A 15,859-nucleotide genomic window follows, 5' to 3' on the forward strand; every position below is an offset into this window, starting at 1 on the left:
TTTTCTGTCAGTTAAATATTATTATATTTTTTCCTTAGACAGCTGAGAAAGGCCACCATACTATAAATTGAGCATCATGTTTTCCAGACTAAATGATCGATTTTAATGTTATCTGATCATTTTTATGAAAAGGATTTGACTGTTTTGTGATCTGCTGCTGCTATGGTTGGGGTTTGGTCACATCTAGGCACCAAACTACTTGGCTAATGGTAGGTAAAGACTGTGGTGATGGTTAAAAGAAACATCTTTGACTTTTGCTCAGAAAAAGAATCTAAGTGGTCTCTGATGTCCAAGTTGCACACATTGTTCATCCAACCATCCAACCAGGCCTTCTCATATGAGTGTTTTTTCAGTGCTCAGTAGGTTGAATTAAAGCATTTAGATGACAGACTAATACTGTTGTTTTTCTCTAGAGGACTGTCTCAAATCGAGAGAGCCAAAAGGTATACAAAACATCAACTGGACACACAGACACTGCATTTAACAAGTAGATATAGAGAAAGCCTTCATGTATCAAGCATCACACATGAATACCTTAAGAAATAATAGCAACTTCAGTGAAACAGCTCTGCATTTACAGCGCATTCAGAAAGTATACATACATACTGTACATACACATTCTTCTGCTGCAACACAAAAATGATTGATTAGGTACTGAGAAGAGAAATACTTATTGGACATTACAGTAGAAGTGTATCCGTCAAAATTAAGATGTTATTAATTGGGTTGAAGTTCCTGTCAATTCCCCCAGCAAGGTTGACTTCACAAATATCCAATACACAACAGTGAGTGCCTATAGAGGAAGAGAAGGATCAATAGTGAGCACAGAATCAATGTCATCTATGATGAATGATGAATGTCAGGTAATGTGCAGTATTGATATGTGTCTTTCTTTGTTCTGTTGTGTTTGTAGAATATTTGTTAAGTTGGATCAAGGTCTGCTTTTACTGTGATGATGCAGACTTTTTAGATTCATTGTGGATAATATGAGAAGGACAAAAAGGACTGGAGATGAGGGAAGAGGAAATAGAAAGACACAGAGAAAAATGGTCCGTTTAGGATAGTGAATAGTAGGATAGAGGGCAGGGAGGAGTGTTGAAGAGAAATGGATTTCATTAGAAATAAACTGACAACAGAAATATATCCCTGCAGCTTTCTTATCCTCACTCTAATTATAACCACCACTACCAAATGAATCAAGAGTAGCTGTTACCTCAATTACTGTGGAAATGTATGTACATATATTCGAAATTTCCTTTTAGGAAAATTCATTGCCCTCATGGGAGCAGGACTGTACCAGTTGCAACTGGGGTAATTTTTCAAATGGCAATGACTCTTCAGGCAACAGAAAACTTTAAGATATATTTATTTTTCTCTCTTCGTGGTTTTCCCTACAGGTCTGATTCGGTTGCAAGAACTCATAAAGGCGCCATCGCGGTACAACATTCGGTTAAAGATCCGGCAGCTACCTGCAGAGACCAAGGATGCTAAGCCGCTGTTAAAAGAGATGAAGAGGGGGAAGGAGTTCCACATCATCTTTGACTGTGGCCACGAAATGGCTGCTGGGATCCTGAAGCAGGTGTGTGTGTGTGTGTGTTGGTACATATTTTTAGGTGAAGCTCTATGCACTTTGCCACATCCTCGTGAGGGTAAATTATATGAGTCCTCAGTTGTTTGGGTCTAAATTGAGGCACAGGAAGCCAACATCTTCATGTTGTCTGTTAGAACATACTTCACTATGATGCTTGAAACTGTAGCCTACACATACATAACAATGTCATGTGACATATCATGTGCCAACAATACATGAAAATGCAATTGTATAATGATGATATTGTGTATCAGGGGAAATTATTGTCATTTAATGAATATCAGGGTACTGAAACAGCATTGCTAACATTTAGTAGGAATGAGAACCCTGCATTTAAACCACAAACAGCAGCTACTGCAGCTTAGCTAATGTGCATTGCCAGTACAGTCAATGGTGGGCCCTTTTTAGTGAGGTAAGGATATGAAAGACACAGTGTTGGATGGATGTGTGGAAGACCAGAGCTCATGTCCCATCCCATTTCTTATGCTTCTGCACTAGCGATAGCCATGGCCAGAGGCATTATGTTTTTGGGTTGTACATCGGTACGTAACATTCTTAGGAATGTTATATCTTAAGAATGCATTAAGGGAATTCCACCAAATTTGGCAAAGGGTCCACTTGGACACAGTGATGATCTGATTTGATTTTGATGGTCAAAGGTCAAGGTTACTGTGACCTCATCTGACTCATTTTTGTGAATGCAATATCTAAAGAACACCTTGAGGAAATTTCTTCAAATTTGGCTGAAACATTCACTTTGACTCAACAACTGACTCGTTTTGATGGTCAAAGGTCAATTTCACTGTGATCTTGTATTCATCTCATTCTCGTGAATGCAATATCTCAAGAGCACCTTGGGATAATATTTCCAATTTGACACAAAAGTCCACTTGGACTCAATGATGAACTAATTAGATTTTGGCAGTCACAGGTCAATGTCACTGTGACCTCATCTGCCTCATTTTTGTGAATGGGATGTCTCGAGAGGGCTGTGATACAGTTTCCTCAACTTTGGCACAAACAATGTATGTATGTATACTGTAACTGCAACTTGACTAGTGTGCAGAGGCATACAGCCACGAGGTGGTAATTATAGTTTTAATCAGTCCGTCTCTATAAGGCCCAGACACACCAAACCGACATCAGCAAACTAGTGGTGATGAAGGCCAACTGTTGCATTGGCTTATGTTTCCTGTGTCTCATCCAAAAACGTACACTTGAATACAGTGCAAAAACTACCGCCAATGGCCAACTACCTTTTGCGTTCTGTGCCTTTGTGAGAGGAAATAACTCTCCATATCAGCAGGCGGCGGTAGTTATTTAACAAAGGGAAACTGTAAGACTGATAGAACTGATTCAAGATGCTAGTTAGCCAATAAGCACATTAACAATACAACATGATTCTGAAAGAACAAATAGTTACTGTGTGGCGACGAGCAATAACACAAACAAACTGTTTCTGCTGAAGACCTCAATGGCTTAAAAAAATAATCTTACCTAATATAACAAGTTTGTTTCAATCTCATGCCCTCTTGATTTTAGTTGTTTGTTCACTTTCCTCACCTCCATTTCTCTTCTCATACACTGAGCTAAACTGCTAATCGGAGTGATTTCACTCACCGACGGGCTCTGCCATCTCTGACACAGAGTCAACATGCTTAATCAGCCAAAAAAAACTAGCAGACAAAGGACCAATGCCAATAATGTGGCCAGATATTGAGCGACGGCTGTTGTGTCACAGCCCTTTACCAAGTTTTTTAGTTGCCTAATCCTAATGATACCTTTACCATAGTTAATCTTAATCTACTTTTAACGATACTGTGGTTGCCATGCACAGACCATACAGAAAAAGATTTTCACAGCAAATATAGTACATAACATGTTGAACTTCACTGATTTTGCAGAAACTTCCAAAATAGAACTGTTGTCTGATAATAGGGTTGGTTTCTTTCTTTCGTTCTTTCTGTCTGTCTTTCTTTCTTTCTTTCTTTCTTTCTTTCTTTCTTTCTTTCTTTTTTTAATCATGGGTCCATGATCCCTCACCAATTTCCCACTTTTGAATGGTGCCAGTTGTGTTTGATGTGGACCCTGGCCAACTAGTCCAGATGTGGAAGCTCCTATGATTGTGCTCTGTTTCTCTCTGGGATACCGCTTCTTGCACATGATGGAATCCTCTTGGACAGACCATGAAATACCCTGAGATAATGATACATTTGCGATCACAGGAAAACAACCCTGATATCTCAAGATAATAATACTATTAATGTCAGAACTAAGGGCCTTGTTAACATTAGATGATGATAGCAAGATGATAGTTTGATATTTTACATAATAACATCAAAAAGTGTTAAGGTAACAGATTTAAAAATGACTCACAAAAATATAAATGTTTCTGCATGTAATTGCCTGCCAGCAACCCATGAATAGACATCCCAGTTAACCGTGTTGTGCAAAAGTCAGCTTATCTTAAAAAAACAGCAGAATTATAACAGGAATGCACATGAATGGTGTGAACATGGTAAACATTATAAATAGAATTTCCCTTGATCCACACAAATGTTAGCGTCATATTGTCAAAAACAACTGGGTAGCTGAATATTTAACAAAGGTTCTAACCATATTTTGTGTCCACAATGTGGGGAACCAAGATCGTGACAGTATTTGGATGCCCAGGACCTCAATTGTACCTCAACTGAATGGTAGTTCTACATTTATCACAATGGCTTTCCCATGCAGTCCAAGCCATTTTGCATAAAACAGGAACTTTGTAATGAGTAACTCAATTAACAAGCATTCATATTTCTTCTGCTTGCAGAATTTATCAAATTTTAAAAACAACATGACTCACCCCTAGTGATGTGTCACTCTCCAAGGGTTTTTAATCAATGCCTGAGTGGTAGATTGCTGGGGAAGGTCAAGGACTACTCTCATTAATAATGTCAGAGAGAAACCCTGCTAATGGGAGGTAATGAAAGACTTGACTGTCCCACCCTGATATTCTCATTACATGTCATACCAGTAAGTTAGAGATCGTAAGTACTCTTCATCAGCCACCAGCCAAGCCTTTACCCTAAAATGAGGAAAAAACAAGGAGGAAAACAAGGCAGTGAGGTGTAAAGATCAATATCATTTTAATTTCTGTATACAGTGTCCAGTAAAGCAATTGGCCTAAGACATGAACCATAAAGACTAGCAGAGATACATGTTGTTAAATATACTATTCAAAAACAACAAAATGGTCTTATTCACATCCTGTATGTGTGGGGATTCACACATTAAAAAAGGTCAGAAAATAATGAAATTAGGTAAAGCCACAAACTGGACTGAACAGTCGGGAGACAGCATAACCTTCTTGATGAAGCAGAAAGATGATTTGTGCGTAAAACAATTTTCACAGATGTGCTAAAATAAAAAAGAAGAATCAAACATTTAAAGGTTTTACCTTGTCCAGCCATTGTTAAAATTATAGCTCTTTACAGGAAGGAACACTTTACATCCTGCCATCAAGTCCCAATGCTCTCTCATACCCAAATGACAGAATAAGTCGATTTCCACTGGCTTCCAAAACGACACACATGATCGTCCCCAAATTGACATACATTACAGTCCTAACAGTTGAAGTTTTGGTTACCGTTATACTATAAAACTTTATTGTAAGGTTTAGGCAACAAAGCTAGGTGGTTAGGTATAGAAAAGCAATGTATGCTCATAAAGTGGTTTGTATCATAAATTCCAAAAATGCACACACAACAGTTTGCATGATATCCTATGGATAAGTGTACCACAAATGATGTTATGTACTTATCATACAGTTACATAATTAACACAAAGTTAAGGAGGTTAGATTTAGTTATTGTAGTTAAGTTTAGGAAAAGTCCCACGGTGTCAACATACCTTAAAATGACTCAAAATTCACATGGTTCTAAATACCAGATTCCTGGGGAAATTCCTGGGGGAGAGTCTGATGTTCTGTAACCTATCTACCACCCCAAGTTGCCTCTTAAGTGGACTACTCAGGGCTCCTTTCTTTTCTCCCATCAGTGCACCGGTCACATGATCACAGTTTTCCAAAATACGTGGGTCATATGTGAATTACTAGCTCATCATTATGTGGGATTTTGGTGCAATACTTTTCATAGAAAAATTTATGAACAATGCATTAGAACAGCCTGAGAAAAAAACATAATGATTTGGCTTTAAATAAGTACTTTTGTTACTAACATGTCGTGTGACAGACGTTACATACATCACTAGTATAGTATGCCACATAAACTAGGATGCTAGGCTGCTTGGTGATTAAAAGAGATAAACGTTGACCTCAGGCCATGAACAGCAGTCCCCTGGATGACCCCATTTGTTTGACCCATCCACTGCCCTTCCATCCAACATATATGGACTTCTTCCATCTTTAAACAACAACAATACATGTCGCTTTTCGTATTATGTTACCTCCTGTAGTAATTACTACAGCCACCAGAGGGCGCCACAGTACAATAAATGTTATGTGTCATAATAAACTGTTCGCACAGTCGAGCTTTGTGGCCATTTTTTTCCCCAATGAAAGTGACCTGTCAAATCCACACTCACTCTGTCTTCCGTAAATATCTTAGCCATCTGTCAGCAGCAGCTCGTGGGGAGCTGATTGGGCAGCAGCTGTCTAACCTAACTTCACAAAGATGACTGGCAACAGAAATTTACTGAACCAAAATAGTTTTCATGCTGCATCCATGGAAAGAAATTCAGTGTATTTATTCACTGATTTTTTTTTCTCCACCCATCATAGCGAGTTAAGGAAATCTGCCTTTAGTGAAATGGGCAAGCTCACAGACTGATTGGTTAATCAATCAAAGCTAATCAATCAATGTAGATATGGTTAATAAGTATAAAAACACACACACAGCAAGATGTATGGTATAAATATTAAACATTATGTTTTAACTCAACGCTTTCTGTTTCTATTTCAAATTAAAACCATGTAGCGTTTCTGTGGACAGAATCCCTTCATTTAACACAAGACTTTAATTGTAAAATATTGATGGTCTTTATCAAAGGCAAACTCAGTGTAGAAAGACAGGGCTGGCGGGCAGTGTCACAGCAGCAACACTTCGTGAACAACCACATGTGTGTGAGTTCAACAAGGTATCATGCACAGGTAGATAAAGGCAGTGTGGCCTGGGCATTATGGAGCTCTTCTGTTCACCTATTTTTTGCCTTGATAAACATGATGTCCTACCAGCATAGGATAATCCACAAGGACATTTAGTCATATAAATTACATGAGAAGTGAACATTTGATGACATCATTGATAAAATACCTTTTCTTAGTGTGAAGATGAGTAAAGTAGTTACCTCTGACCACATTATTTTACTTTGAGCACACCCTTTGCATTTGTATCACCTTCTTAAAATAGGTTTTCTGCACTGATTTTACATTAGCATGTACAAGGCTGTCTCTAAGGTTATGTCCTCTTTGATAGACTATTACTGTAATGGTGGTTCTTTAAATCCATGGAAATTGCTGGGTCTGGTGATAAAATGTGCTGATGCTTTTTTAATAATTGAGCCCAGTCTATAACAATTGAGGGTGTAGGTTGTATTAATAATGGGGTGTTTATTTTTCTGTGGAGGATTCTTTTTGAAGTGTTCATTCCTTGATTTCTATAAGGCCATTTAATGGGCTTCCTCAACACAAACACTTGGAAAACCCTGTTTTATAAATCTTTGTTTCATATACCGATTGTTCAGTTAAATCCTCTGTCGTTTGACAAATTTATCTGAGTCTGAAAAACAGACTTCTTGGTAGACCTTGTTTTAGGGGTGTGGGGTGATATTTGTAAGCAGTGCTGTGTTTTCACCCATTTCTTTTCTGTATGAGGTGATGCATAGTGTACAAGACCTCTTCTCAACCAAAACATCTAGGGAAATAACTTTATCAAAAGCACAGTCCATAGCTTAATTTGATTTTTTTTAAATTGCAAAGTCCTGTAAACTCAGTTCTTCCGTTTTCCCTTCAAACATACATAAATATCAATAATGTATTGATACTACTTGCGATGTTATATGTTCCCCTTAATATCAGTGGGTCCTCAGTGGAGAGGGTGGACAGCTTCATATACCTTGGTGTCCCTATCACTGAGGGCCTGACCTGGGAGCTGCATAGTGACTCAGTGATGAAAAAGGCAAGGCAGAGATTGTGTTACCTCAGACACAGAAAATTCTTGGTATTCCCTAAAATACTTAAAAATTCCTACTCCTGCACGGCAAGACTAATGTCCTGATTTTGAACATAAATTCCTGGTACACTCTGGTATCACAGGGCTGACACATAGAGACAGACAACCATTCATGCTCACATTCATACCTACAGCCAATTTAGTCTCCAATTAACCTCGTCTGTATGTTTCTGGACTGTGGAAGGAAGCGGAGAAAGTATCCCTGTAACATGCAAACACTGCACAGAAGGGCTCCCCCACCCTGGGGTTTGACCCCTCCACCTCAGGTTGAAATCAGGACCCCTCTTGCTGTGAGGTACCACTGCCAACCACTGTACCACCATGCCGCCATGTTTAAACCAGGCATTGGGTAAGGTTGGGAAGCAGGTACCGGAAACACCAGACCAGCACTGAGAGGCCCAGGAAGAGCTCCTACCCTTAAGATACATGGATCCCCATATTGCTAGCTCGCTAACATCTGCAAGGTCTGGGTGTGTGGGGCAAATAAACACACACTTCAAAGCTTTTCAAAGTATGAAATGCTTCACAATGGGTCCTAACTGTTATCAGAGCTAAGCTAGCTTTTCCCCCCTTCTCGTCTTTGTACTAAGCTAGGCTTGTCAATATTTTCAAATAGTCTGCCTCACAAAATGCAATTTCCTATAACTGATTAAAAAAATTCCCATGTTTAATTATGCATGGTCTTGAAGAGTGTATTTCCAGTTTTATCAAACTTTACTTTTTTAAGCTTGATTAGACATACCTAATGTATCACCAAGAAACACAGATTGTTAAAAACGTTCCAGCTGTAAGAGTTATATGAAGAGCAATTTGCTTCAACTTTTATGTGAATGCATCTTTAAGTGCTACAGTACAATTAGGAATTGCTTTTTCTGTCCTATTGATAGCTTAGATCAATGTTATAAAACTTAACAGCTATTATAACTAAACATGCTGTCTTTCTCTATTAAGTTGTTTTCATTGCCCATAAGTGACATGAAAGAATTGGAATATACATAAGCTCTGAAAGGTTTCCGGCAGTCTTCTGTTATCACACTGTCCAGGAAATGACACTATGTGAGTCACCACTGAGTGGGCTGGTCCTCTGACGGAACGCTGGAGGCTTTCTCAAGGTTTTCCACCTGATATCAGCAGCCATTATCCCTTCCCGCCTGTTTAATCATCCTTTCCACACAGTCCTAATCTGTGATTCATATTGGTTTAGTGAGTCTCAGCACGGCAGGCAGGGCTCTGACACCACCATATAGCACCATACAGCTGGAATGGGGTGGCACGCAGCCAGCACACACTCACTCACACACAGTCTGGTTGATAATAGAATAATACAGAGAAAGGTTCCACTTTAGAATCTCATCTCAGAGGTGCATTTTTAGAGACAGATTGCCTCGGTAATGGTGTGAATGAGTACATATTGCTGTTGGTGAACTTACTACAGTCGCTTTGTAACATGGGCAGCAATCGCAGACAGATGACAAAAGTCTGACTCATCCTGAATGTGAACAAGGCAACAGTCATGTAAAATTACGTCCGTCTAATCAGCTTAAAAATAGAAAATGGAGCTGCAACAGAGCAGAATGTTGTTTGATGGGGACATTAATCAAGATTTCCCTTCTGTGCTCAGATTGAGTTTTGGTGTGTTTGGTTTCTCTACTAATATGTGAAACTATATTACATTATATTTTTTTTAGCCGATGCTTCTATCCAAAGCAACTTGCAATAAGTGCATTCAACCATGTGGGTACAACCACAGAATTGCAAGAATCAATCAAGTACATCAGCTTCATCCAATAAGCGTAACTACTTCAAGTTCCACATTTAGAGATAAGAAGAAGAAATAGAGAAAGATTTTTATTTTATTTTACTTTTTATATATTTCATATGGAAGACGAGAACGGCCATGTATTATTCTTTTTTTTTGTGCACTGTTATCTCGTGATAATGACTTACTACTTTGTTATCTCGAGATAACAAAGACTGTTATCTCGTGATAACGACTTAATTAATTCGTTATCTCGTGATAACGAATTAATTAATTCGTTATCACGAGATAACAAAGACTGTTATCTTGTGATAACGACTTAATTAATTCATTATCACGAGATAACAAAGATTGTTATCTCGAGATAACAAAAATTGTTTTCTTGTGATAATTGTCAAGTCTGATGATTGCGCGCTGGTTAATGTGATCGTCCTGATTTCAGCCTACAAGAGCTGCCACTGGTGTCCCAGGGAGGTGAAAATGGTAGATCACATTATTGATCAACGCATCAGGGTGTAGGCTACTTCAGTCAAGGTGTAACACAGGCAGAAATTGCATTGTGTCTTTCTGTTAGGCATTCAGATTAGTCCTCGTCATTTAAGGAGAAGACTAGCGCGGCTACAACTTCACAGGCGATGGTTAAGTGATCCTGCTCATCGACGGGAAATCACATCATCCGCTATGTGTGACGTACATGCCCTTATTTGGATAACACGGTATTCCCCACACATAAAGCCTATTGCAGCACGTCTACAGAAAGTATTTTGTTAGAGACAAACCATCCATCTGTCTGTCATCTCACCTGTTTGGCCTGCCTTGACCAGCAAATTCATCAGCTTGTACCAGTGGGAACACCTCGAATGGGAGGCGCCCCATTTGACACACTACTTAAATTACTTAAATATATCAATTTATGGGGCGCCCACTAGCTCAGTAGGTAGAACAGGCGCCCCATGCACAAAGGCAATGTCCTTGCCGTTGCAGCCACAGGCTTGATTCCAGGCCGTGGCCCTTTGCTACATGTCCTCCCCCTTCTCTCTCCCTCCTTCACACCTCAAAAACTGTCCTGTCATTAAAGGCAAAAATCCCCCCTAAAATAATCTTAACAAAAAATAAATCAATTTATTTGTCACATTAAATCATATCAGATGAAATTCTTGTGATTTAATACCGTCAGTTCCTTTAGTTTGTGCATTAAAAAAAAAGAGAGAGAGGCTTAGATAATGAATATTTGTGTACGATCGGGTAGTCTTAGGCTGTGTCCTCATTTAGGATTTTGGTGGCCTGAGGGTATTAGCTCTTCCTGACCCTCTCAGTGTTGGCCTGGTGTTACCTTCCTCTTGACCTTAACAGGGAGAAAAGGCCATTACGCTTGTGGTCAGGATCCTTAATGATTCTGCTAGCCTTACCCTAGCAGCACCTGGTGTAAACATCCTTTGGGCAGGGTAGGGTTCCCACATTGGCACTTGGTGTAAATTGTTAGGTGCATAATTGTCAAAGGTTGAGATAATTCCCAGGATACTGGGTTGCATTAACATACTCATCTGTGTGTTGAAATAACATAAACCATAAACCCTGGCACATTTACAGTGATTGTTGCTTATATACTACTCTGTTATTGAGAAATGTTGATCAGCTGCTTGCACCTTTCCTGACTGACATTTCCAATAAAGTCTGTTCCAAACAGAGCCTGCACTGGAAGCATCATATTACACACCATGCCTGTATTTTCACACTTTCAAATCAACAGCATAAGTATCACACCTCACTAGCTGTTTATCTTTTTTTTCCACCAAATTTTGCTGTGGCCAATTCTAATAAACATCAGCTTCCAAACAACCTCCCACAGGAACTCCACTGTGGACTTCATTATTGTAGGGTGACTTTGTTATATGTATGTGTTTCCCAGATGTCCCACATCTAAAGAATCATGTATTATCCTCCATATTTCCCTACATATGCCAAGTGCATGATGAGACTGAGCTCTGTCTTTTGCTTTATTTAGCTGTTTTTTTCCCTTTTTGGTGGGTGTTTGTTTCTTATCTCTGAGCCTGTGGCTGCAGCAGTGTAGCAGAATATATGCCTCTTCACATTACATGGTAATACAGACAGTATTACAGCCACACAAACAGACAAATGCCTGTGTGTGTGCATGTGTGCAAAATATGACAAAATATTGTATCTGCCTCCCTATTCATTTATAAATCTCTCTCTCTCCCAATCTCTCTCTCTCTCTCTCTCTCTCCCTCTGTCTGCCTCCTTCTGTCACTCTCTTTCTCAGGCTCTCGCCATGGGGATGATGACAGAGTATTATCACTATATCTTCACCACACTGGTAAGTAGAGAAAGAGGCTGTGCTGCACAGTCGCTTTGTCATCAGGTCTAACTCAGAGCTCCATATCCCATGAAGATTTGTTGCATGCCCAAAGAATGAGATGATGCTGCTCTTTAATCTTCATTTTCTCATCTATTCATTTTATATTTCTTACCATGTATCTTTCTTTTTTTCCTTTAATGTGTTTTCCAGAGCCAAAGAAAATAATAGCACACTACTTGTGACATCAATGGTTTTATTTTTTTCCTTTTGCTTTTGCCTTGTTGCTTTTTTCCTGCTTCCACTTCTTCTTTCTGGTCTACCAGCCTGGTCTCACTCCCATAGCATCAAAATATGTTGCTTGGGCAATGTGAGTGCATCATTACAGTGACGCAGGGGGCACCATTTATGATGCACCAGGCTTTCAACCAACTGTAAACCCGGTGGTGTCATTATCAACACATTCTCACTCTGACCTTGTCACATATTGACGTTTGGTCATGGACTTTCCACATCGAGATGTGACGTGCAAGGTAATCTGGGTGCGTTGGTTGTTGACGTTCTGTTACACCATGTTAACTTCTGCCTATTACATGCATTGTCGGTTTCCAAAATACACCTCAGTTTTCACATGCACAGTTTGCATACAGTCTCTTTCAAAATAAATGTACTACATTGGTACAACACTGTGAATTTACTTTTTTTCCCTTTAACAACAAACACATGGTTACATTTAGCCAACACATGCACGTGGTTGGGTTTAGGAAAACAGGGTTTGAGTTTACAATCTTAGTGGAAGTGAACACTGGCTTCGTGGGTGAAAGTCAATGGCTTTCGGACCCATCCCACAAAGACTGTTCACCCCCTTAACTTGCGCTGTTGTCTCGCCGTGTTTCCCCTTGATGCCGTCTGGTGCCATTGCACATTAATGGCGACTGGCCACATATGCCGACGTGCAAAGACAGCTTTTTTTGTCAGTGTCTGATGCTTGAAGTCACTGCCACAGCGCTGATATTCGATGACTTCTGAGTGAGACAGGTTTGCAAATGTAGATGTGAGAGCACAGATGTGTGCTTAGTGTGGGTGGGAGGTTTGGTGGAATGGTCCACGAGAACAGGACTTTGACCCAGGAGACTGGTGTTTGTGTCCAATGTGAAACTAAAGTCAATATCATTTTTTGTTGCACAAGTCATCAGTCACAAGTAATAAGTCAGCCCAGTCGCCAAAAAAAAAAATGTTAGCATTGTACATTATACATTCAAATCATGAATATGTTAACATTTACACTAGTATATGAGCAGACTTTGTCATCAGGAAGTAGAAGGAATGGTTGAAGGTGTGACACCTGGACGAGACTACTGCCAAGCTGCAAACAGAGCTGTGCCAAGCTGTTTGAGACCAACAATAAAAATGGTTGTTTTTTAGCAAGTCATTGCTATTTTTCCTGCGAATTTTAAGGAAGCAAATGTACGTGTTTTGTACAGTCCCGTTGTTGTTTTTTCCAGCGGAGATTAGTTCCAAGAAGAGCAGTTGTTTTTTCTGTCATGTCACTTTCTTTCCTGCCAGGATAGTGGCACAAAAAATTCTTGTTTTTTACAGAGACATTGCTGCTTTTCCCACAAGAATTTCATCCCAAAACTGGGTATATTTTTAAGCCAAAATATTAACTTCTCCTCCGTTTTCCGTAACCAAATCCTTTTGAGCCTAAATCTAACCAGTCAAACTTCAACAATGCAGTCTTATCCCAACTCGTCAAATGCAGCCTCTTTGTCCGTGGACTTTGTTGTTGACGTTCTGGGACACCATGACAATTTACACTTGTTAAATGCATTGTGTCCTTTTAAAATACACTTACCATTCTCACAGGAAGTATATAGTTTCTGCTTGTTAGATGCAGTCTCTTTCAAAGTACACTTACAACATACGTAAACCCCCTCCTTTTTATGTTTATTTCCTTGTGCAACAAAGGCACATGGTTAGGTTTAGAAAAAAACATAATGATGTGGCTCAACATTTACACAGGAAGAAAACAGGGGGCTCCCTGGTTGAAGTCCAGGATTTGTTGGAAAAAGACACCTCCTCTCCCAGCTGTCCTATAGGGGTTTCCTAACCCTAACTGCTGTCCACTTCTTAGTGACATTTGTCAGCTCCTGTGACTTCCTGCTTCCTCCTTCTGCATCAAAATACGAAACAGAAGGCTGCCTCTGGTGTTAAATAGTAACGCCAGGGGGCTTCTGCCCAAGCATCAAAATATAGTAGGAAAGGGTGAGATCATGTTGTGTCCTTATTCATTCATTCATTCACCTTCTAACCGCTTCATCCTCTTGAGGGTCGCGGGGGGGCTGGAGCCTATCCCAGCTGACATCGGGCGAGAGGCGGGGTACACCCTGGACAGGTCGCCAGACTATCGCAGGGCTGACACATAGAGACAAACAACCATTCACGCTCACATTCACACCTACGGACAATTTAGAGTTACCAATTAACCTAGTCCCCAATCTGCATGTCTTTGGACTGTGGGAGGAAGCTGGAGTGCCCGGAGAGAACCCACACTGACATGGGGAGAACATGCAAACTCCGCACAGAAGGGCTCTCACACCCGGGATCGAACCGGCAACCCTCTTGCTGTGAGGCGAGAGTGCTAACCACCACACCACCGTGCCGCCCCCGTTGTGTCCTTATATTTTCCTTAATGTTAATGTTCTTCATCTTCCTCACACTTGTTATTTTCTGTCATGTTATCCCCCCTTTTGTTCTTTTCCTTGTTATTTCTCTTGTCCAGATCTTATTTGCCTCTTCTTCCTTAATATTTTATCTTCCTCATGGGTGTTTTTAAAAGAGATGGATATGTCACACACTGAATAAGCTTTGCTGCCCATTTTTTTCCAATATCCTACTGCGGTATTGCAATAAAGTAGTAAAGTAGTAATCTGTAGCATCTGTATAGCATTTTATTCAGTGCAATTCATGCCAGGCACTGGCCTAAACATCAGGAGCAAATTTGGGTTTAATGTCTTGCCAAAAGGCACTTCAACACGTTGTTCTAATGCCAAACTGCAAAAAAAGCTTAATTATAACTCTTTGTTTTCTACATTTTTCAAACCATGAAGGTTTTATTTAATACATTTTTATGTAATACTAATATTGTCTCAGTGTAAAGTCTAGATGCTGAGCAGCAATGAGCCGGCAAGGCCTGGTAAAGAGACACTAGTAAGCATGTGCAGTTGGCAAACTAGGAAAAGAGAGAACTTTTATGTTGTATGTTCCGGGGAAGAGTAAGGGTCATGTGTTAGACAGAGACAGCTGAAGGCTACTTTTCAGCAGCCTTGATCGGTCATCTACTTATTTTGTGAGTTAATCAGTAAAGAAGCTCATAACCCAGCTGTCCTTGAAAAATGGACACTGTACAGCAGAAACAAATTTGTGGCAAAGCTTTTAAACAGCCTGCTGTGCTCCTTTATTCTTTCACCTCTTTTTGGTTTTGACAAGCCAAACTCCCTCCAAAACACAACATTATGCCTTTATGAATATTCATGCAAGCATAACTTCTGGTTAATCACATCCTAAAAACCACATTTAAGCAGCCCTTTGACAAAAGTTATACTTTACAATTTCTGTTTTGCATGTCAAATATTGCAGAATTTTTCAGCTCAGTTTAGAATATTTAACTGGAGAAATATCAGACGAAAGTTCAATAGCATTCAAGTACAAAGACAACAAATATGTTACAAAGACAAGTCAGGACAACTATCTTACACCTGCAACAAAGCATGCACAGTACAACTGTCCTTGCTATTTCAGACTGACACAGCTGCCATTTGCACAGTCAGCACCCATGTAGTGCCGTAAGTAGCAAATGTACTTGCGCCCATCTGTGCCCATTGTTGGTCTTAAAATGAGGTGTGGTCAGGGGCATTGTTGGCGGGGTGGGAGGGTCAAGTTTGCACTCATCACAGCCCCAT

At 39.8% G+C, this 15,859-nt stretch overlaps 1 protein-coding gene across 4 annotated transcripts in view; it reads left to right on the forward strand.

Moving 5' to 3' along the window:
* The window catches only part of grik2 (glutamate receptor, ionotropic, kainate 2), a 450,636-nt gene that overhangs the window by 177,247 nt on the left and 257,530 nt on the right, over positions 1-15,859 (forward strand). For all 4 annotated transcript variants that reach the window (XM_049583125.1, XM_049583128.1, XM_049583127.1 and 1 more), the window contains 2 exons: positions 1,398-1,579; positions 11,865-11,918. In XM_049583125.1, coding sequence (XP_049439082.1) covers positions 1,398-1,579; positions 11,865-11,918 — 236 coding nt within the window. The remainder of the gene's footprint in view (positions 1-1,397; positions 1,580-11,864; positions 11,919-15,859) is intronic.

Source organism: Epinephelus fuscoguttatus, linkage group LG8 (assembly GCF_011397635.1).
Source record: "Epinephelus fuscoguttatus linkage group LG8, E.fuscoguttatus.final_Chr_v1".
Taxonomy (NCBI): Eukaryota; Metazoa; Chordata; class Actinopteri; order Perciformes; family Serranidae; genus Epinephelus; species Epinephelus fuscoguttatus.